The sequence below is a fragment of the Myxine glutinosa genome, chromosome 4, assembly GCF_964187855.1.
Source record: "Myxine glutinosa chromosome 4, kmMyxGlut1.1, whole genome shotgun sequence".
Classification (NCBI taxonomy): domain Eukaryota; kingdom Metazoa; phylum Chordata; class Myxini; order Myxiniformes; family Myxinidae; genus Myxine; species Myxine glutinosa.
This window is the reverse complement of record NC_136264.1, coordinates 17,982,045-18,007,191: the sequence shown is the minus strand read 5'-3', so window position 1 is coordinate 18,007,191 and position 25,147 is coordinate 17,982,045. Positions and strand designations below refer to the sequence as shown.

The 25,147-nt window shown below is 44.8% G+C and overlaps 1 protein-coding gene across 1 annotated transcript in view; it reads right to left on the bottom strand.

The window, feature by feature from the left end:
• Positions 1-16,040, bottom strand: part of MET (MET proto-oncogene, receptor tyrosine kinase) — a 125,865-nt gene extending 109,825 nt beyond the window's left edge. Inside the window, exon 1 of the mRNA XM_068111965.2 lies at positions 15,884-16,040. Coding sequence (XP_067968066.2) covers positions 15,884-16,030 — 147 coding nt within the window. The 5' untranslated portion in view covers positions 16,031-16,040. The remainder of the gene's footprint in view (positions 1-15,883) is intronic.
• Between the last annotated feature and the right edge of the window lie 9,107 nt (positions 16,041-25,147).

The following is a 25,147-nucleotide window of genomic DNA, read 5'->3' as shown; positions in this document are numbered from 1 at the left end:
TAAAAAAAATACAAAATACAAAAAAAATACAATGAGAAGACAATACATCACATCAGCACTACCAATGTACGTATTATGTCGTCGGGCACCACTCCAGTCCCCCGCAAATCTCACTTCCCCGGGGATTATGACGTCATTTATATTAGCATTTCATGCGACCTGGGACCAAAGTGGGTGCCAAAAGTTTCACAAGAGAAGTTTGTATTTATGTTTGAACTAACAATGCATAACAGGCCTTGGTGGTGTGCCCAGTGGCCATGACCTGATGTGTGAGGCACGCCATTCCCTAATCATAGTCTGAACACTTATGTCAACAGGAAGCTGGATTATCCACCATCCCTCAGAGTATATTCACAATATTGCTTAATCATCCGGCAATCGTCGTCGTCAATCCAGTTAATGACGTTTCAACATATCTAACAAATCCTGCCATGGTAGTTAGACAATATGTGCCTGGACTCGTCCACTCCACGAAACCTGTTCCCACATTGCAAGAGTGAACAGTATATACTACTAGAAACGAAGCCAAAAGTTAACTTGAACTTGGCCCACCGACACGTTGCTTAAACGAAGACGCACTGTACACAAATACTTAAACTAAGACTAAGACTTTAACTAAGACGCGCTGTACACAAATACTTAAACTAAGACTAAGACTTAAACTAAGACGCGCTGTACACAAATACTTAAACTAAGACTAAGACAAACTAAGACGCACTGTACACAAATACTTAAACTAAGACTAAGACTTAAACTAAGACGCGCTGTACACAAATACTTAAACTAAGACTAAGACTTAAACTAAGACGCGCTGTACACAAATACTTAAACTAAGACTAAGACAAACTAAGACGCGCTGTACACAAATACTTAAACTAAGACTAAGACTTAAACTAAGACGCGCTGTACACAAATACTTAAACTAAGACTTAAACTAAGACGCGCTGTACACAAATACTTAAACTAAGACTAAGACTTAAACTAAGACGCGCTGTACACAAATACTTAAACTAAGACTAAGACTTAAACTAAGACGCGCTGTACACAAATACTTAAACTAAGACTAAGACTTAAACTAAGACGCGCTGTACACAAATACTTAAACTAAGACTAAGACTTAAACTAAGACGCGCTGTACACAAATACTTAAACTAAGACTAAGACTTAAACTAAGACGTGCTGTACACAAATACTTAAACTAAGACGTGCTGTACACAAATACTTAAACTAAGACTAAGACTTAAACTAAGACACGCACAAAGTCTTGGTTGTACACAAAGTCAAGGCTCGTGGAAAAGGGAGAACACTGAACAGAGTAGGAAAAAAACCGAACAAAATAAACAGCAGAAAGAGAAGGTGGAAATGCCAACAACAAGGCTGAAGGACAAAGTAGATGGAGACTTGGACAAATAAGGGGTGTGGGGAGACATGTGGGTGGGGAGGAAGCATGGGCTGGACAAAAGGGACACAGAAGCAAACTCTCAGAAGGGAAAAACTAGAAATTTGGAAGGATGTGGGCTTGGGGTAAAGGGGTAGAGTTAACAGGGGTAGAAAAGATCATGGTTTTGGGTGGGGGATGATCTGATATGGTGGTGAATAGTTGTCTTGAAGACCTTGAGGGAAGAATGTTCACACTTCTCAAACAATCTCCTGTCCTTGTGCTGTGGTGCAGCAATTTGTTGTAATCCCATGGTTTGCCATTAGGTCCAACTTCACATTTCTGATATAATCACCAACTAAAAACTCGAACATCAATTAATAACTCAATCTTTTACAGACAGCCAGTATAGATAGCTGTGCAAAAAACTGACAATTTCCTCTGAACCACATGCGTCTTATCAGTAGGTCTCAGAACCGGACACATGCATACTCAAGAACACAATTTCCTCTAAGAGAGGAGGGGAGGAGATATGAGAGAGAGAATGAGAGAGAGAGAATGAGAGAGAGAGAATGAGAGAGAGAGAATGAGAGAGAGAGAATGAGAGAGAGAGAATGAGAGAGAGAGAATGAGAGAGAGAGAATGAGAGAGAGAGAATGAGAGAGAGAGAATGAGAGAGAGAGAATGAGAGAGAGAGAATGAGAGAGAGAGAATGAGAGAGAGAGAATGAGAGAGAGAGAATGAGAGAGAGAGAATGAGAGAGAGAGAATGAGAGAGAGAGAATGAGAGAGAGAGAATGAGAGAGAGAGAATGAGAGAGAGAATGAGAGAATGAGAGAATGAGAGAATGAGAGAATGAGAGAATGAGAGAATGAGAGAGAGAGAGAGAGAGAGAGAGAGAGAGAGAGAGAGAGAGAGAGAAAACACACCCACTTTGGTGGTTAGGACGCATTGCAAAAATACTTGCAAAATAAGATTTGCCCAATTTGTGGTCCACAAGCACTAGATCAAGTCTCTCCTTACCCACTTCTCCAAAGGGATAAAATGCAAATGTGGGAGCAGTTTGGAATATTGCAATCAACATTGGTGTTTTGCATGTCACAAGCTTGGAGGCTTTCCGCAACTCAATATAGGTCAAGAGGACAAGGTATTTGTTGCAAAAGCCAGCTGGAAGGAGTTGCAGAGAAATTTCCGTTGCCGTTGGTACTTTAAACTATGGTACTTTAAAACATGGCTAAAACTAGAACGCCACTCAGTAGAGAGCATAAGTCCCGCCGTGGGTCAATTTGGGGCCCCATCTTCCAATGGTAAAAAATCCTTCAAAAAATTCCTGGATCCGGAATAATATCCTGAGCTTCACCAAAAACTAATCAATTCATCCTTATCCCAAGGGCAATCATCCCACCCACTTTCATCCAAATCCGTTCAGAACTTTTCGAGATATCTTGTTCACAAACACACGAACACACATACGGACACGATCGAATGCATTACTCCCTGACTGGAGTAATGATCAACCTCTCAGTGTGGGACATGTGAAAGTCAAAGACCTAAAGAGGCAGGCCAGTTGAGCAAAATATTAGAAAATAAATAAATAAACAAGAAGACGTCATGCGGAGCACGATACTTGCAAAATCCGCCCCCCCCCCCCCCCCCCCACGAAAAAAAATTCCATTGATACAGCAAATTGTCCATTTCATCAAGATTAAAATTGACAATCTTGATCAAAGCTCGGATCAACAGGAAGAAAAGTGACGATTTTTCAGATGAAAAATGATTTTGGAAGGTTGACCTTTGACCTTTTGACCTCAAAAATAGTTGGTTTCCCGATTCAGTGATGCAATGCAAATGCCGTTACATTTTCAAGTCAATTAGATGAAAAATGATGATTTTGGAAATGTGACCTCAAGATGACCTTTGACCTAAAAATAAATAGGCTTCTCAGTTGTGACTACCTCTACAACTTGGTAACGTTTTATGACGATTGGTTGAAAATTGTGGCATGTAGGCAATTGACAAACAGACAAACAAACAAGAAGACGTCATGCAGACGATTTTTCAGATGAAAATTGATGATTTAGGAAGTTTCACCTTGAGTTGATCTTTGATCTTTTGACCTCAAAAATAGTTGGTTTCCCAATTCAGTGAGGCACTATGCAAATGCCGTTTAATTTTTATGTCGATCAGATGCAAATTTATGATTTTTCAAATGAAAATTTATTTTAGAACTTTTACCTAGAGTTGATCTTTGACCTTTTAACCTCATAAATAGTTGGTTTTCCAATTTATTCACTCGATATGCAAATGATGTTCAATTTTCAAGTCAATTGGATGAAAAATGGCGATTTCAGAAATTTGACCTCCAGATGACCTTTGACCTCAAAATCAATAGGCTTCTCAATTGTGACGACCTCCACCACTTGGTGAAGTTGCATGACGATCGGTTTTGACTGACAAGTAGGGGTCAGCAATCCAGGTAAAGCAAACAATTCCCTCACAAACAAATGGTGTGATCTCGTGTCAATGGACACCAGAAATAAAATAAAAACTGTTGAAAAACAAACAAAAAACAAACAACAACAACATCGTACGGCAGGCCCAACATGTTGAACTCCTTCAAAAGCCAAAGGTAAACCTCATCCTGTTAAAACGAATCATTGCACATGACCAGGTCGCCAAGACCCTCATTACATCACAAACTCGGTGTAACGTCATCAACATTAAGATTATATCGCTTGTTATCCGAGAATGTGCCAACAGCAATGTAATAGCTTAACTAGCCATGTCAAGATACAACAAAGCAGATAACCAATATATCCCATCCCATCAATATATCCTACTACGATAAGATACAATACAATATACAATATATCCGACGACACAATATATCCCATCTTTGATGATACAATACGATACAATACAATATATCCCATCCGATGATGATACAATACGATACAATACAATATACAATATACCGACGACACAATATATCCCATCCTATGATGATACAATACGATACAATACAATACAATATATCCCATCCCATCAATATATCCCACTACGATACAATACAATATGCAATATATCGGACCATTCAATATATCCCATCCCATGATGATACAATACGATATAATACAATATACAATATATCCCATCCCATTAATATATCCTACGACGATACAATACAATATACAATATATCCGACCATACAATACATCCAATCCTATGATGATACAATACGATACAATATACAATATATCCGACCATACAATACATCCCATCCTATGATGATACAATACATCCTATCCTATGATGATACAATACGATACAATATACAATATATCTGACCATACAATACATCCCACCTATGATGATACAATACGATGCAATATACAATATATCCCATCCTATCAATATATCCTACGACAATACAATATAATATGCAATATATCCGATGATACAATTTATCCCATTCCATAAATATATCCTATAATAATAATAATAATAATGCATTTATTTTATATAGCGCTTTTCAGGGAGCCCAAAGACGCTTTGACAGAGTGCAAAACATAATGCATAGCAAAACATAAAAACAATTGCAAAAAAACAAGAATCAATAGGGAAATATTCAAAGCAAAAAGGAGGGAGAAGGAGAAGAGATAGTCAGGGGTTAAATGCTGTCGGTTAAATGTTGAATGCAGTGTTGAACAGGTGGGTCTTGAGTGATGTTTTGAATGTGGTGAGTGAGGAGGAGTCTCTGATGGTGTGAGGTAGTGAGTTCCAGAGGGTGGGAGCAGCGATGGAGAAGGCCCTGTCCCCCCAGGATCTGAATTTGGTCCGGATGGGGGGAGGGGTCAGGAGGTTGGTACCAGCAGAGCGGAGGTTGCGGTTGGGAGTGTGTCTGGAGAGGAGGTCAGCCAGGTAGGATGGGGCCAGGTTATGGAGGGCTTTGTAGGTCAAGAGGAGGATTTTGTACTGGATTCTCTGGGGAAGATGGGGAGCCAGTGAAGCTTGTAAAGGACGGGGGTGATGTGGTCACGGGTCCGGGAATGGGTGAGTAGACGGGCAGCGGAGTTCTGAATGTATTGGAGTTTATTGGTGATTGTTGAGGGCGAACCATAGAGGAGGCTATTGCAGTAGTCCAGACGGGAGGTGATGAAGGCGTGGATGAGGGTTTCCGCAGCCATGGAGGAGAGGGATGGACAATATGATACAATATATCCCATCCCATCAATATATCCTACGACGATACTATATAATATACAATATAATATCCTATAATACAATATATTCCATCCCATCAATATATCCTACGACGATACCATACAATATACAATATATCCTATGATACAATTTATCCCATCCCATCAATATATCCTACGACGATACGATATAATATACAATGTATCCTACGATACAATATAGCCCATCCCATCAATATATCCTACGACACCCCGGTAAATATTATTTAAATCATTTTCACTGCCTTAAGGAATTGAAAATAATAAATCTTTCATTGTGTGGAAATGTGTTACAAAACAATCAATGTCCCAACTTCAGTTGATTCTGTTTCACCAGCCAAATATTACATGAAGGTGCACTCGAGTTCCAGTGTCTTCAGAAAGTATTGTCCTGTCAGCGCCGGCGGTTAACACCGCTGGCTGACGATTAGCCATAACGGTCCTTTATTCTGAGGTGCGTAGCCAAAACTGGCGGTTGATCCGTCGCGCGCGGTGAGGGAACCAAAGTGCTTACCTTAACGGAAGCACATGGGTTTATTCTCAAACCCACAAACACACAACAAATAAAATGCAACACAATAAAGGTTTAATAAAAATAAATGCAAGGCGAATAAAAATGAACGGTGAGGTAAATATAATTCCCGACGGTGAGACATCTCCATTCAGACACGAAAACAGACAAGGGGAAAGATTAAATAAAAGAAATGTTCCCTTTTTAAATGGCCGGCACTCAGCTCTCGACCAACGAGATCGTTGAATGAAGTCGGCAGTAAACGGTGGCCCAAAGCCACTCACAAGGGAAATGCGCCAACAATGGCATGGAGTCACTCCCCACAGCACCGCATCACGTATGTGAGTTCATTCGTGCGGCCAGTCCTCCTTCAGTCCCCACTCCGTCCGAAGCGCCAAGAGCCCACAAACCACCACCAACACCTCCTCCTCCAATGTTGCAATAGCTCCACAAAAGCTCCGAAAAGCTCTCTTCACAAGCGCACCCGAGGCAAGAGCAACCGCCCAAGAACAAAGCCCAGACCGAGAGAGAGTCAGCGATTCTTCTTCTTTCTGCTACAAGCTCGAACCTTCTACCTCTGATGTCACTCTGTCCAATCGCCGAGCTCCGTCGAATCGCCCCCATCGTCTTGCTTGACCAATGACGAACTTCGGAATGTGGCCTGTCGGTTACGATCCTCTGTAGGCGGAGTTTAGTTGCCGATCGGCTCTGCCTGCTTGCAGGAGATGATTGTTGTTGTAGTTGTTGTTGTAACAGGGTTTTTACTGCCGGCCTTGTTATCTATCTATAATTCCAGTAATCTCTGTGTGTCTGTGTGTGTGTGTGTGTGTGTGTGTGTGTGTGTGTGTGTGTGTGTGTGTGTGTGTGTGTGTGTGTGTGTGTGTGTGTGTGTGTGTGTGTGTGTGTTTGTCTGTGACCGCTGTTTCTCGACAACCACGGGTCCGATCTAATTGAAACTTGCCAGATATATTGCTGGGGACCTGAGGATGTGCCTTTTCAAGGTTTCATATTAATCGGAGAAGTAGTTACCGAGCTATGGCCAAAAAACGATTCAACCAATCAGAGAGCAGCGAGCTATCACGTGTGCCGAACGTGGCGAACAGACTCTGCCTCGGACGGCACATTTGAGAGCGTATTCATTTATTTCACGTTGGCAAACTATGTTGGCGCTATGTTGGCGTTAAACTATGTTTTAAAACTAATTAAAACTAATTTGCGATTCATCGTAACTGCGATATGCGACCTTCCGGACAGTCAAATGAGGACGTCACTTCCGGACTTACGGATAGTCATAGTGACGACGTACTGATGCTGAACGTGGCGAGCAGACGCTGCCTCGGACGGCACATTTGAGAGCGTATTCATTTATTTGACGTTGCAATCTGTGTTGATTGTTGTAAGGTACGATCGATTGTAGTACACGTTTATAATAACTCTGCCGATACAGGCCCGATTAACTGCAGCGCCATCCGAGCTGCGGCGTCGGGACGATACATTCATTGTACGGTCATATCACGCACTTACGGGCACGCCCATGGGCCCATGGGCGAAGACATTTTTTTTTTTTTTTTTGGCAAGGAACGGGCACCCACGTACGGGCACGTCCTAGTAATTGTAAAAAACATAGGGGACAGACACAGGAGGCAATCACAAATTGGGGAAAAACTAACTTTAATCCCTACCTAGTGTTACGTGCTCCTCCCCGACCCCCTGGTCACGGGTGTACCTCCGAGCCCCGAGAGGAGTCACGGCAGAAAAGTGTGTTATCCTGTGTCAAAAATCAATGGTGAAACCACACCAATTGTTACCAACAAACAAATATTGTATTAAAAATCACACAAGAATAACAATACAACAATAATAGCAATCAAAAGTACAATCAAAGTATATCTTATGATGGTACCATCAGCTAGTATAAGGTAACTCACTGTGCTCCAAGTGAGTGAAAAAAGAACATTCCCCAATGTCTCTATATTCCCGTCTTCAAGCTCGAAGTTGATCCCCTCCAGCGATCGTCAGAGCAATGTCGAATCAAAACCAGAATCCCGTTCAGATAACGGGCCCAGTCACGTCGCCAAAACTGCACAAAGGCGTACGCGGCCAAAGCAGCACAAAGAGTCACGCAGCCCAAAGCTGCGAAAAAGCGCACTCAAGGCGACTGGGAAATCACACCCTCTGGTATGGATGTTTTACAGCTCCAAATCGGCGAACCTCAGGTTTGCCTTCAAAATCCGCGTTGCACACACACATGCCAGATAGACGTCTGAATGGTGAAAACAGCTGACGCGAAGCAAAGACCTTTCGCGATGAGCAAAGCGCGCGAGTCAAAATGGCCGACGGCTCGTTCTCGAGACGCAACGACCCGACGATGATTCCTCGGAATCCAACGCCATACCTGACACGCAGGTTGATCAGTCACAGCGATAACAACTAAATCGCAGGAAGCCCTTTTCCCAGGAAACCCAAAGTTCACTCGTGACTCTTGCTCGACAACGTTCGATCCAGACCGCAAAGCAACCAGCTTCTTGTCCGACTTTACTTCGCTCCGCCTCTTTTCTCCTCATCTTCTTCCGGTTTGTTGTCCGGTTCCCCTTCCGGTTTCCTGTTTCTTTTAACATTAACTTTTAACTTTTGAAACTAGAAATATCTATTCCCTTTAAATGACAACAATAATAATACATGGAATCGGAAATATTTACAGGGGATGCAAACCATCACAACGGAAGTGACGAATCCGTAGCACTAGTTAACATAGCTCCACCCCCCCATGTGTAGACACATAAAGTAAACAATCTTAAACTCCAGTTTCCCTACTTAATACATCGACATGTCTCCTATGTGTCCACTGTCCATGCTACACCTATACGATCCTACCTGTACTATGATATTTCATCATCTACCCCCACAAACATAAAAGTATTCACACCCCTTGACTTTTTCACATTTTGTTGTGTTACAGCCTGAATTTAAAATAGATTATATTGAGATTTATTTGTCACTGATCTACAAAAAATAGCCCATAAGGTCAGCATCAATACTTCGTAGAAACTCCCTTGGCAGCGATTACAGCTTCGAATCTTCTTGGGTATGTCTGCATCAGTTTTGCTGATTAGTACAGAGTTTCTCCCATTCTTCCTTGCAGATTTGCTCAAGCTCTGTCAACTTGGATGGGGAGCGTCAGTGAACAACAATCTTCGAGTCTTTCCACAGATTCTCAATGGGATTCATGTCTAGGCTTTGGCTGGGCCACTCAAGGACTTTCATGTTCATGTTCATGTTCTGAAGCTATTCCAGTGTTGCTTTGGCTGTATGCTTGGGGTAATTATCTTGTTTGAACATGAATATTCGCCGCAGTCTAAGGTATTTTGCACTCTGGAGCAGCTTCGACTCAAGGATGTACCTGTATTTGGCTCCATTCCATTGTTCCCTCGAGCCATACAAATCTCCCAGTCACTGCGGCTGAAAAGCATCCCCATAGCATGATGCTGCCACCACCATGCTCATGGTTGGGATGGTTTTAGATGTGCGATGAGTTGTGCTTGGTTTCTGCCAGATGTAGCACTTTGCATCAAGTCAAAGAGTTCAATTTTGGTCTCATCAGACCACAGAATATTTTGCCTCATGCTCTCAGAGTATTTCACGTGCCTCATTGCAAACTCCAGGTGTGCTGTCATGTGCCTTTTTCTCAGGAGTGGCTTCCGTCTGACCACTCTCCCATAAAGCCTAGATCTGTGAAGTGCTGCAGAGACTGTTGTCCTTCCGGGAGGTTCTCCCATTTCAGCCAAACAACTCTGTAGTTCTGTCACAGTGGTTATTGGGTTATTGGTCACCTCCCTGACAAAGGTCTTTCTTATCCAGTTGCTCAGTTTGGTCAGATGTCCCAGGTCTAGGAAGCGTCTTTGTTCCATATTCTTTCCATGTTCTAATGATGGAGCTCACTGCACTCTTGGGAACTTTCAACACTATACAACACTATAACACTCAGTAAACGTGGGCACCATGCTGCATTTACATGGGCTAACACTCAGTAAACGTGGGCACAATGCTGCATTTACATGGGCTAACACTCAGTAAATGTGGGCACAATGCTGCATTTACATGGGCTAACACTCAGTAAATGTGGGCACCATGCTGCATTTACATGGGCTAACACTCAGTAAATGTGGGCACCATGCTGCATTTACATGGGCTAACACTCAGTAAATGTGGGCACCATACTGCATTTACATGGGCTAAAACTCAGTAAACGTGAGCACCATGCTGTATTTACATGGGCTAACACTCAGTAAACGTGGGCACCATGATGCATTTAAATGGACTAACACTCAGTAAACGTGGGCACCATGCTGGTGTTTACATGGGCTAACACTCAGTAAACGTGGGCACCATGCTGGTGTTTACATGGGCTAACACTCAGTAAACGTGGGCACCATGCTGCATTTACATGGGCTAACACTCAGTAAACATGGGCACCATACTGCATTTACATGGACGAACACTCAGTAAACATGGGCACCATGCTGCATTTACATGGACATACTCAGTAAACGTTCCCGTTTCCCCAAACAGTGATGACTCCATCTACATTTCAATGTCTGACAACATGGACCAACTTCTATCCACTCATCCCAACTCTCTCTTCCTCATATGTGGTGACTTCAACTGTCATCATGCCACCTGGTTGGGTGTGGGTTCCTCTCTCACTAGTCATGGCACCTCAGCAAAGGACTTCTGTGACTCACTGGGATTGACACAATCTGTCAATTTCCCGACCCGGATCTCAGCCAATGGAGTATCTTCTCTTCTAGACTTGGTTATGACAAACTTCCCTGCTAATGTCTGCTGCTCTTCTTCTGCTCCAATCGGTTCTTCTGATCATGTGCTTGTCAAAGTGGACATCTCTCTGGCCATTCTCAGAGAGCCTCCTCAGCGTCGACGAGTCTGGCATTTCACTCAGGCCGACTGGGACGGTCTTCAAGCAGCCATCAATCGTCTGGATTGGTCTCCCATCTCCACTGCCTCTGACATCAATTCTTCCTGGGAATTCTTCCAAAGCAAACTGATCTCTCTCATGCACAGATTTATCCCATCTCGCCTTCAATTGTCTTACCCTTCCTCCCGTCCATGGTACACTGAATCTTGTGGTGAGGCAGTTGCCCTGAAACAACTTGCCTTTGCCTCTTGGAAGGCTAATCCAACTGAAGGAAATCTCAGTTCCTTCCACCAAGCTCGGAACAAGTGTGTGTCTACCCTCAGGAGTGCCAGGAAGCACTATCTCTCCTCACTCAAGAATGAACTCTCAAACCTGTCTCCTTCCTCCAAATCCTGGTGGCGTCTGGTCAAATCCGTTTCTGGTGTTTGTTCCCCCTCCATCCCCTCCCTTACCTCAAATGGCCACACAGTTGACATCGCACGTGACAAAGCCGAATGCCTCAACTCTGTGTTCGCCTCGAAATCCTTAGTCCCAAACCCATCTCTCTCTGTTCCCACCTTTCCCAGTCGAACCCAATTGCTCCTGGACTCTGTGTCCTTCTCTCCTGACAAGGTGGAGGAGTTTTTGTCAAACCTCGACTCTGATTCTGCAACTGGACCAGACGGCATCAGCCCACGGGTCTTAAAATCCTGCTCTGCCGCTCTATCTCACCCTCTCTCTGTTCTTTTCACCCTATCTTTTGCTCAAGGTCATCTGCCAGCATCCTGGAAATCAGCTAACATTACCGCTTTACACAAAAAAGGTGCAAAAACAGATCCTTGCAACTACAGACCAATCAGCCTGCTCCCAATTATCAGCAAAGTCATGGAATCCATCATTGCTTCGGATATGAAATCTTTCCTCTTCTCCAATGGCTTGATCTCTGATCATCAATTTGGTTTCAGACCAGGTCACTCTACTGTGGACATGCTGCTTCTGCTGTCTCAACAATGGATGGAGGTCCTCAATGCCAAACAGGAAATCAGAGCTGTCTCCCTTGACATATCAAGGGCCTTTGATACGGTCTGGCACCCAGCTCTGCTCACCAAACTCTCCTCCTATGGTATCCATGGAAATCTCCATGCATGGCTTGCGGACTTCCTCTCTGGTCGTAGTCAACGTGTGGCCCTGAATGGATTTCTCTCATCTCCCCTTCCTGTTCAGGCTGGAGTTCCCCAAGGAAGTGTGCTGGGCCCTGTGCTTTTTCTGGTCTTTATCAATGATCTCTCTGACTCTCTGGAAAATCCTCTCTATCTCTTTGCTGATGACTCCACTCTCTGCCGCTCCATTCCTCTTCCCTCAGATCGGCAGTCTGCAGCCTCCTCACTCTCTGAAGACCTGGACAAAATCACAGACTGGTCAAACAAGTGGAACATGTCTTTCAATCCTGCCAAATCTCACTCTCTTACTATGTCTCTCCGAAAAGATCGACTGGACAACCCTCCCATCTACTTTCTCAACAATCCTCTCCAAGAAGTTCTGTCACTCAAGCTTTTGGGTCTCACTATCTGCCATGATCTTTCTTGGGAAAACCACATTTCCAAGCTGGCCTCCAAAGCCAGTCGCCGACTGGGCATCCTCCGTCGTGCGAAGTCCTTCCTCGGCACACCTGAGCTCCTCACCACTTACAAGGCTTTCATCCGCAGCTCAATGGAATACTGTTCTCCCCTATGGGCTGGTGCTCCTGCCTCACACCTGGCTCGGCTTCACGCTGTTGAATCCAAAGCTTTCAAAATCATTGGAATCTCCCGCGATGAAGCTATCTCTGAGGGCCTTTCACTCACTCACCGCAGGCAGGTAGGTGGTCTTTCTGTCTTCTACCGACTCCTCTCCGGCCTTGCTCCCCCAGCTCTCTCTGTGCTCTGTCCCCCAAATATTCCTACAGGTCGCACAAGATCTGCCAGCAACCCTCTGATGGTTAAACTGCCGAAATCTCGGCTCTCTGCTCACCTTCACTCTTTCATTCCTCTTTTCTCCCGCCTGTGGAACAAACTCCCACACTCCCTTCAATCCCTCTCCTCCCTCCAGGTCTTTAAAACAGCTGTTCACCACCATCTCTTATCTTCCCCCATCCATAACCTTGATCTTTTCTACCCCCACTAATTCACCCCAGATCCACCTTGTTTGAAATTCCAACTTATTTCCTGGAAATCCTGGCAGTGTCCATATGTTTATACCTCTCCCACCCCCCCCCCCCTTCACATGCCTCCCCCCCCTTCACATGCCTCCCCCCCTTCACATGCCTCCCCCCCAAAGCCCTCTCCCTCCCACAGATCTCTCGATGTCTCCATGTCTCTCGGTCCCTGCTCTCAAATGTTGTGTTTGTGTCCTTCCCCCTCTCTCCCCATCTTGTCTACCGCTCCCGATGTTATTTGTTTTATGTGTCTGTTTGTCTTTCTGTGTGATTAATGTTCGCTCTTTCACGAGCCTCGATCTTGTATACAAAAAAAAAAAAAAAAAAAAAAAAAAAAAAAAAAACGTGGGCACCATGTTGCATTTACATGAACATAATCAGTAAACGTGGGCACCATGCTGGTGTATTCATGGGCTAACACTCAGTAAACGTGGGCACCATGCTGGTGTTTACATGGGCTAACACTCAGTAAACGTGGGCATCATGCTGGTGTTTACATGGGCTAACACTCAGTAAACATGGGCACCATGCTGCATTTACATGGGCTAACACTCAGTAAACGTGGGCACCATGCTGGTGTTTACATGGGCTAACACTCAGTAAACGTGGGAACCATGCTGGTGTTTACATGGGCTAACACAGTAAATGTGGGCACTCTGCTGCATTTACATGGGCCAACACTCAGTAAACGTGGGCACAATGCTGGTGTTTACATGGGCTAACACTCAGTAAACGTGGGCACCATGCTGCATTTACATGGGCTAACACTCAGTAAACGTGGGCACAATGCTGCATTTACATGGGCTAACACTCAGTAAATGTGGGCACAATGCTGCATTTACATGGGCTAACACTCAGTAAATGTGGGCACCATGCTGCATTTACATGGGCTAACACTCAGTAAATGTGGGCACCATGCTGCATTTACATGGGCTAACACTCAGTAAATGTGGGCACCATACTGCATTTACATGGGCTAAAACTCAGTAAACGTGAGCACCATGCTGTATTTACATGGGCTAACACTCAGTAAACGTGGGCACCATGATGCATTTAAATGGACTAACACTCAGTAAACGTGGGCACCATGCTGGTGTTTACATGGGCTAACACTCAGTAAACGTGGGCACCATGCTGGTGTTTACATGGGCTAACACTCAGTAAACGTGGGCACCATGCTGCATTTACATGGGCTAACACTCAGTAAACATGGGCACCATACTGCATTTACATGGACGAACACTCAGTAAACATGGGCACCATGCTGCATTTACATGGACATACTCAGTAAACGTGGGCACCATGTTGCATTTACATGAACATACTCAGTAAACGTGGGCACCATGCTGCATTTACACGGACTAACACTCAGTAAACGTGGGCATCATGCTGGTGTATTCATGGGCTAACACTCAGTAAACGTGGGCACCATGCTGGTGTTTACATGGGCTAACACTCAGTAAACGTGGGCATCATGCTGGTGTTTACATGGGCTAACACTCAGTAAACATGGGCACCATGCTGCATTTACATGGGCTAACACTCAGTAAACGTGGGCACCATGCTGGTGTTTACATGGGCTAACACTCAGTAAACGTGGGAACCATGCTGGTGTTTACATGGGCTAACACAGTAAATGTGGGCACTCTGCTGCATTTACATGGGCCAACACTCAGTAAACGTGGGCACAATGCTGGTGTTTACATGGGCTAACACTCAGTAAACGTGGGCACCATGCTGGCATTTACATGGACATGCACTCAGTAAACGTGGGCACCATGCTGCATTTACATGGACTAACATTCAGTAAACGTGGGCACCATCCTGCATTTACATGGGCTAACACTGTAAACATGGGCACCATGCTGGTGTTTACATGGGCTAACACTCAGTAAACATCGGCACCATGCTGGTGTTTACGTGGGCTAACACTCAGTAAACATCGGCACCGTGCTGGTGTTTACGTGGGCTAACACTCAGTAAACTTGGTCATCATGCTGCATTTACATGGGCTTACACTCAGTAAACATGGGCATCATGCTGCATTTACATGGGCTAATACTCAGTAAACGTGGGCACCATGCTGGTGTTTACATGGACATACACCCATTGCATCATATTCATGGTGCCATTCTCCCCTCCAGGCCAAGCTCGTCCAGGAATTTGGAATTTGACCAGGGCGTTCACGGTACCTCGCCCACTCTTTGTTAAAACATGGTGGTTCAGCGGGGTGTGTTCCATACCACCAAGCAGCTTGCTATCGCTCGCGAAGCGGCTTAAGCAAGCACTCCAACGAAACGATTCATTTAAGGAATGGCTGCTTGGAACGCGATCGGAAGGCGATTCGTGATGAACACACCCCAGGTGTTTGTTTGTACCTACAAATACTATAATGCTTGCGGATGGAACAACCGGCTTAACATTCCAACTGAACGCTCTGAAAGCGAAACACCAATCCAACGATTTATACTCGGATCGGGAATCCAACTTGAACACGATAGCTCAAAAGGTAAGTGCACTTACCTGATGTACCTGCACCTACCTGCATCGACCAAAGGAGTATTAAATGAATTGGAAATGTCAAGATAGGTAAACATAACGAGCACAGATAACGCGTAAAAACGTGTACACATGGTTTATAACCTCACCTGGAATGATGGAGGTGTGGCATAAAAGGTGTAAAATAATGACATAAACAGTCCGTTGTTTAACCCTGTTACAGGTTCACATATAAACCTCGCACACCAACGTTCAGATCGCAGAGGCAGAGCGAGCCCGGCACGCACACTAATCATGACACATTTTGTGGGCGGTCCCTCGGAAAACTTTCATCCAATAGGGAGCGACCTACGCCGCCCTGGTGACGCGTCACTCAAAAACGTTGTTGTAAACTATCCCGACAGAGAAAAAGGTGTAAACTTTCCCTACAGGGCAAAAGTGTTTCGGCTAAACCTTTTAATTTTTTACAGGTTCTAAGACAGGTAAAGGTGCGTTTACATGCGGACGGAAAAATTAAAGAAAAACGGACTTGACCTCAAAAACAGTCGGTGACCTCGGGAGAGTTGACCTTTCATTTTGTGTGAGAGTTCGTCCTCATTTTTTGTACGTCACATGGACAGATGTAGATTACTCGTATGTGACGTGCACTGTCCTACAAAGGCGTTTGGAGACGTGATCAATGTATTAAAAAAACAAGGAGAGTAATAGACGATGTTCACATTCTGGTGTTTGCTCCAAGGCAGGTCCAGCAATGCCGAGGAATTCCTTGGCTGGGTTATACAAATACTAGGTGGTTTGCCGTTGCCTTCCTCGCACGACGGCACCGGTACTGGCAGTTAGGATAGGAATTTGTATAATTTGTTCATGGTGGCGGCGATTTGTCGTCTGCTCTTTGCGAAGGACACCATGGGATCTTTAACATCCACCAACGAATTCCATGAGAGGGACGGGACAAACATTGATGAAGGAGGTGCATACCTCGAGGCCATCCTGTCACAGCCACTTAGGAAAGCACACCCACATACATACACACACACACACACACACATACACACCCATACACACATACCCATACACACATACATAAACACACATATAAACATACATATAAACACATATAAACATACACATACACACATATAAACGTACACATACACACGTACACCCACATACATACACACATACACATACACATATACACATATAAACATACACATACACACATACATACACACATACACATACACATATACACATATAAACATACACATACACATACACGCACATACATACACACATACACATATACACATATAAACACACACATACACACACACACACACACACACACACACACACACACACACACACACACACCCAATACCCATACACACACACACACACCCATACCTTGCCCCTCCCCTCCAAATCTTCCCCATCACCCATCCCTTTCAAATCTTCCCCCTTGCCCCTCCCCTCCAAATCCTTCCCATCACCCAACCCTTTCAAATCTCCCCCCTTGCCCCTTCCCTCCAAAACTCCCCCCACTCCCCTCCCTTCCCCTCCTAGACTCCCCTCTCACCCCTCCTCCTCAAAGCGTCCTCCCCGCTTCTTCCCCCTTCCAACTCTCACCTTCATCTGCCCCAACCTTCTGCCTCGCTCGTCCCCCTCCTCAAACAACACCTCACTGTACCTCACCCAATCACCATCAAACCTTTTGTCCGCCCCATCCTTCCCTTTCTCCAAGCTATTCTGAAATCTCTGACACACCTTCAACAGCTCTCCCTACGTCTTCCTCCTCTTCCACATCTTACCCTCCCCCTCCCCCCCCCCCCCCCTGTTCTGTATCCGATGCTCCCCCTTCCTCTTCATTAACGGTATGGACCTCAAACATCCGGGGCCTTCGCTCAAACTTGACTGATCTCTCCATACAGGTTGCTTCTGACAAACCAGACGTGATCTGCTTAACAGAAACTTTCCTCCTTCATGATGTCTCTGATTCCTTGATATCTCTCCCAAGTTACTCCCTCCTCCGGTATGATAGACCTGAGCCTCGCCCTGGAGGTGGGGTTGCTATCTTTATCAAAAACTCTCTTCCTCACTCGCCCTGCACTGCCCTCTCTCCTCCTCAACCCCAGGAATACCTCTGGCTACGGCTTCCCCTTCGCTCCCACCTTTTGTTCATATGTGTGTTGTACCGTCCACCAAACAGTGATGACTCCATCTACATCTCGCTGTCTGATAATATGGACCAACTTCTATCTACTCATCCCAACTCTCTCTCTTCCTCATATGTGGTGATTTCAATTGTCACCATGCCAGTTGGCTGTGTGGGTACCTCTCTCACCAGCCAAACCTCTCATTAAAGGACTTCTGTGACTCACTGGGACTGACACAATCTGTCAATTTCCCGACCCGGATCTCAGTCAACGGAGCATCTTCTCTTCTGGACTTGGTTATGACTAACTTCCCTGAAAATATCTGCTGCTCTTCTTCTCCTCCAATCGGCTCATCTGATCATGTGCTTGTTAAAGTGGACATCTCTCTGACCATTCTCAGAGAGCCTCCTCAGCGTCGACGAGTCTGGCATTTCACTCAGGCCAACAGGCACGGTCTTCAAGCAGCCATCAATCATCTGGACTGGTCTCCCATCTCTACCGCCTCTGACTCCCTCTGACATCAACTCATCCTGGGAATTCTTCCAAAGTAAATTGCTCTCTCTCTCTCATGCACAGATTTATCCCAGCTCGTCTTCAGTTGTCATACTCTTCCTCCCGTCCATGGTACACGGAATCTTGTGGTGAGGCTGTTGCCCAGAAACAACTTGCCTTCGTCTCCTGGAAAGCAAATCCAACGGAAGGAAATCTCATTTCCTTTCACAAAGCCCGAAACAAGTGTGTGTCAACCCTCAGGAGAGCCAGGAAACAATATCTCTCCGTTCTCAAGACCGAACTCTCTTATCTGTCTCCCTCTTCCAAATCCTGGTGGCATCTGGTCAAATCTGTTTCTGGTGTTTGTTCCCCCTCCATCCCCTCCCTCACCTCAAACAGCTACACAGCTGACTCAGCACGTGAAAAAGCTGAATGCCGCAACTCTGTGTTTGCCTCTAAATCTTGTGTCCCAAACCCATCCCTCTCTGTACCCACCGTACCCAGTCGTACCCAGCTGCTCCTGGACTCTGTGTCCTTTCCTCCTGACAAGGTGGAAAAGTTTCTGTCAACCCTCGACTCTGATTCTGCAACTGGACCTGACGGCATCAGCCCACGGGTCCTAAACTCCTGTTCTTCCGCTCTTTCACTCCCTCTCTCTGTTCTCTTCACCCTCTATTTTGCTCAAGGTCATCTGCCATATGCTTGGAAATCAGCCAACATCACCGCTTGGCACAAAAAGGTGGAAAAACAGATCCCAAAAACTACAGACCAATCAGCCTTCTCCCCATTATCAGCAAAGTCATGGAATCCATCATTGCTTCGGATATGAAATCTTGCCTCTACTCCAATGTCTTGATCTCTGATCATCAATTTGATTTCAGACTAGGTCACTCTACTCTGGACATGCTGCTTCTGCTTTCTCAACAATGGATGGAGGTCCTCAATGCCAAACAAGAAATTAGAGCTGTCTCCCTTGACATATCACGTGCCTTCGATATGGTCTGGCACCCCGCTCTGCTCACCAAACTCTCCTCCTTTGGTATCCATGGAAATCTCCACGCATGGCTGGTGGACTTCCTCTCTAGTCGTTGTCAACGTGTGGCCCTGAATGGGTTTCTCTCATCTCCTCTTCCTGTTCAGGCTGGAGTTCCCCAAGGCAGTGTTCTGGGCCCAGTGCTTTTTCTGGTCTTCATCAATGATCTCTCTGACTCTCTTGAAAATCCTCTCTATCTCTTTGCTGACGACTCTACTCTCTGCCGCTCCATTCCTCGTACCTCAGATCGGCAGTCTGCAGCCTCCTCACTCTCTGCAGACCTGGACAAAATCACAGACTGGGCAAACAAGTGAAACATGTCTTTCAATCCTTACAAATCTCACACTCTTACGATGTCTCTCCGAAAAGACCGACTGGACAACCCTCCCATCCACTTTCTGAATAATCCTCTCCAAGAAGTTCTGTCACTCAAGCTTTTGGGTCTCAATATCTGCCATGAACCTTCCTGGGAAAAGCACATTTCAAATCTGGCCTCCAAAGCCAGTCGCCGACTGGGCATCCTCTGTCGTGTGAAGTCCCTCCTTGGCACATCTGAGCTCCTCACCACATACAAGGCATTTATCCGCAGCTCAATGGAATACTGCTCTCCCCTCTGGGCTGGTGCTCCTGCCTCACACCTAACTCGTCTTCACGCTGTTGAAACCAAAGCGTTCAGAATCATTGGAATCTCCCGCGATGAAGCTAACTCCGAGGGCCTGTGTATTCACTCACTCACCGCAGGCAGGTTGGTGGTCTTTCTGTCTTCAACCGACTCCTCTCCGGCCTTGCCCCCCAGCTCTCTCTGGGCTCTGTCCCCCAAATATTCCTACAGGTCGCACAAGATCTGCCTGCAACCCTCTTATGGTTAAACTGCCAAAATCAAGACTCTCTGCTCACCTTCACTCCTTCATTCCTCCTTTCTCCCGCCTCTGGAACAAACTCCCTCACTCTCTTCAATCCCACTCCTCCCTCCAGGTCTTTAAAGCAGCTGTTCACCACCATCTCTCCGATGATGGACCATCTCTTCACCACCATCTCTTCAGCGCCTTTGGGCTTCATGAAAAGCGCTATACAAAATAAATGAATTATTATTATCTCTTATCTTCCTCCATCCAAAACCTTGATCTTTTCTACCCCCGCTAATTTCACCCCAAATCCACTTTTTTGAAATACCAACCTCTTTACTGGAAGTCCTTGGTGTCCTTGTGTTTTATACTTCTCCCACCGCCACACCCCCCCTTCCACGCCTCCTCCCACCAAGCGCTCTCCCTCCCACACATCTCCCGATGTCTCTGCTCTCAAATGTTGTGTTTGTGTGCTTCCCCTTCTCTCCCCATCTTCTCTACCGCTCCCTCTTTTTATATATTTTGTTTGTCTGTTTGATTTGTTTGTGTGATAAATGATAGCTCTTTCGCGAGCCTCGATTCTGTATACAAAAAAATACAAAAAACACACACACACACACACACAAACACACACACACATACACATATACACACACACACAATCAAACACACCACCACACATACACACATAGACACACACACAAACGCACACACACACACACACGCATACACACACACACATACAGACACACACACATATAAACATACACAATTACACCTACACACGTACAAACACATGCACACACACAGATATATATAAACATACACATACACACACACGAACACACACACACACAGAGACACACACACACACACACACACACACACACACACACACACACACACTTGCCAGTGTTCTCGACCTTATGACGAGGCCCAGAAAGATCTTTCATTGTCAGGGCATCTGTCTCTGCATGGAGAGCTTTTAGCTCTTTCACGAGCCTCGATTCAGTATACAAAAAAAAAGAAAAAAAAAAAAAAGGGCTTGTCGATGCTAATTACTTGAAGGAAAACAAACAAACCTGGAAGTTGGGATAGAAAAGGGATGAACAAACCACAGCTCAAAGTACTAGTGTAGAACAGTTGACTACGCTCACCTCACATCGCTACCTAGGCACAGGCTTGTATTAACTAAGGAACTGGGGATAATGACTGCAGCTGAATTGCTGTGTTGTCATGATTTACACCAATCATTATACAAACATTTATTTTATACAAATTTCTTTGTAATATTGATGACATTATTTATTTGTAATCCATTTATTATCTAAAAAGGTCCAAATGGTCTAAAGCTCGAAATGGTCAACAGTCCAAGCTTGTCTAATGGGCCAAAAGCCCCTTGTGGACTTTTTGGGGTCTTTAGGATATCCATGGTTTTTGAAATATTTTGTGTCCTATGGATCTTTTTTGTCCTTTGGGTCTTTTGGATCTTTAAGCATCTTTTTAGTCTTTAGGGTATTTTGGATCTTCTGGGTATTTTGGATCTTCGTGATCTTTTGGGTCTTTTGGATGTTTTGGGTCTTTAAGGGCTGTTACGTGCTCCTCCCCAGACCCCGGTCACGGTGTACCTCCGAGCCCCGAGATGAGTCACGGCAGAAAGATGTGTTATTCTGTATGTCAAAGATCAATGGTGAAGCCACACCAATTGTTACCAACAAACAAGTATTGTATTAAGATCACACAAGAATAACAGTACAACAACAATAGTAATCAATTATACAACCAATATATATTTCCAAAGATGGTACCATCAGGTTCGTACAATATAACTCACTGTGCTCCAAGTGAGCGAAAAGAAGAACATTCCCAATGTCTCTATTCCGGCATCAAGCCAAAGTCGATCCGCTCCAGCGATCGTCAGAACGATGTCTAATCGAGACCAGAATCCCGTCCGGATAACAGTCACAGCCACGTGGCCAAAGCTGCGCAAAGGTGCCCTCAAGGCGACTGGGAAATCACACCCTCGGGTATGGACGCTCCACGCCTCCCAACCGGCGAACCGCAGATTTCCCACTCAACAGCCACATTACACACACACACCAGATTCACGTCTGAATGCGGTGACAATGGTTAAAACGAAGTGAAAAACCTTGAGCGAAGCGCAAAGCGCGCGAGTCAAAATGGCCGACGGCCCATTCTCGAGGCGTAATGGCACTACTATGATTCTCCTCGGAATCAACCGCAAAACCTGACATGCAGGTTGATCTGTCACAGCGATAACAACTCTGTCGCAGGAATCCCTTTCCTGGGAAACCCAAAGTTCACTCGTGACCCTCGTTCGCCAATCGTTTGCTCCAGACCTCGAAGCAGCTAGGCTTCTTGTCCGACTCACTCGCTCTGCCTTCTCTTCCTCCTCTTCCTCTTCTTCGTCGTCCGGTTCTGGTTTCATTTAAAACATTAACTTTTTTACCTTTTGAAAATAGTAATCTCTATCTCCCTTAAACGACAACAATAATAGTACATGGAATCAAAAGTGTTTACAGTGGATGAAAACCACAACAACGGAAGTGACGAATCCGTAACAGGGCCTTCTGGGTCTTTCAGGGTATTTGGATCCCAAAACCACCACACTGTTTTTCCTTTGCCCTATTTTGTCTGTTGATCCAACTGTTAACCTCATGAAACTTTCCATCCACATCCCCTTGTAGGAAGTTTCAACTCTGAGCAGGAAACTTAGTCAAGGTAACGCACATAATGGTGTGTCTGCTGTTTGAGAGAGACACCGTGGGCTCTTCAACGTGTACAAATAAAATGCAGATGGTACAAACCGATTGGCGTCATCATCTGAAGGACAGCTGGCTCCACGTCCAGAAATTGCACTACATGGTAGTTTCATCTGATTCTGACTCCACATTGACGCAAAGCGATGTTTATATGAGTCAAGAGAGGGCAAGGTACCAACAAACGATCCTGCAACTGCAATCCCACAGCAGACAACAACTTTGGTGCAAGTCTCCCGTCCGAGTACTACTCCGGGATCTGGTGCATTAAAACCGCCATGTCGTTAACTGTGATAATATCAGCAAATTTTTCAAGTGTTCAGAATCTTCCATCATGTTTTAAAAAAATGAACTAGAACAACACTCAGTAGAGAGCATACCTCCACCTGGTTGGCCATACCACTCAATGTTGAAGAATCACTTAAAAAAATCTTCTAGCTGGATCAGGATCCTGATCTTCACCAAAATCGAATCGATTCTTCCTTGTCACACACACACAACCTGTCCAACAAGTTTCGTCCAAATCCATCCATAACTTTTTGAGATATCCTGCTATGTGTCGGTTTTAGCCCGATCTCGCAATGGTGAAGAATCACTTTAATAATTAAATAATTCTCATATCCGAATCCATATTCAGATTTTCACCAAAATCGAATCGAATCGTCCTTGTAAGACACCCAACTGGTCCACCAGGTTTCGTCCAAATCCGTCCACAACTTTTTGAGATATCCTGCTATGTGTTGGTTTTAGCCCTATCTCTCCATGGTGAAGAATCACTTTAATAATTAAATAATTCTTATATCCGAATCCATATTCAGATTTTCACCAAATTCGAATCCAATCGTCCTTGTCAGACACCCAACTGGTCCACCAGGTTTCGTCCAAATCCGTCCACAACTTTTTGAGATATCCTGCTATGTATCGTTTTTGCCCTTTCTCATAATGATGAAGAATTACTTTAAAAATTAAATAATTCTCATATCCGAATCCATATTCAGATTTTCACCAAAATCGAATCGAATCGTCCTTGTCAGACACCCAACTGGTCCACCAGGTTTCGTCCAAATCCGTCCACAACCTTTTGAGATATCCTGCTATGTATCGTTTTTGGCCCTTTCTCATAATGGTGAAGAATTACTTTAAAAATTAAATAATTCTCATATCCGAATCCATATTCAGATTTTCACCAAAATCGAATCGAATCGTCCTTGTCCGACACCGAACGGGTCCACCAGGTTTCGTCCAAATCCGTCCACAACCTTTTGAGATATCCTGCTATGTATCGTTTTTGGCCCTTTCTCATAATGGTGAAGAATTACTTAAAAAATTAAATAATTCTCATATCCGAATCCATATTCAGATTTTCACCAAAATCGAATCGAATCGTCCTTGTCAGACACCCAACTGGTCCACCAGGTTTCGTCCAAATCCGTCCACAACCTTTTGAGATATCCTGCTATGTATCGTTTTTGGCCCTTTCTCATAATGGTGAAGAATTACTTTAAAAACTAAATAATTCTCATATCCGAATCCATATTCAGATTTTCACCAAAATCTAAACGAATCGTCGTTGTCCGACATCCAACTGGTCCATCAAATATCGTCCGAATCCGTCCACAACTTTTTGAGATATTTTGTTCACAAACGGACAGACAGACAAACGGACAGACAGGGGTGAAAACATAACCTCCATCCACCTTCGGTCGAGGTAAATATTCAATCAAAAAGATTTTTAAAAAATATTCCATGGAAGAATTGGATCCCGCAGGGAATGACGTCACGCTCCAGGCACTTTCCTTCTCCCAAGGACATCAAACAGTGCCGTGTCCGTGCAGATCGAGAGCCAAACGCGCGTTTCACCGCAGCTGTTGTGATCTTGGGCCATATTGTTATTATGCTTCGTGTTTCCTGCTGAACTTATCCAGTTGCTGGAAAATCTCCATGGAGCCACCATGATGGATGCGCATGTGAAACCTGCTCAGTCTGGATTCGATTCTGAACAGAATTACGGGAATCTCCGTCCTGAGGATTCCGTGAAAATTCCGAGACGCCTTTGGGAAAGATGGACAACAAAGGTCCGCAATATGGGGGTGTAGCTGTGGCG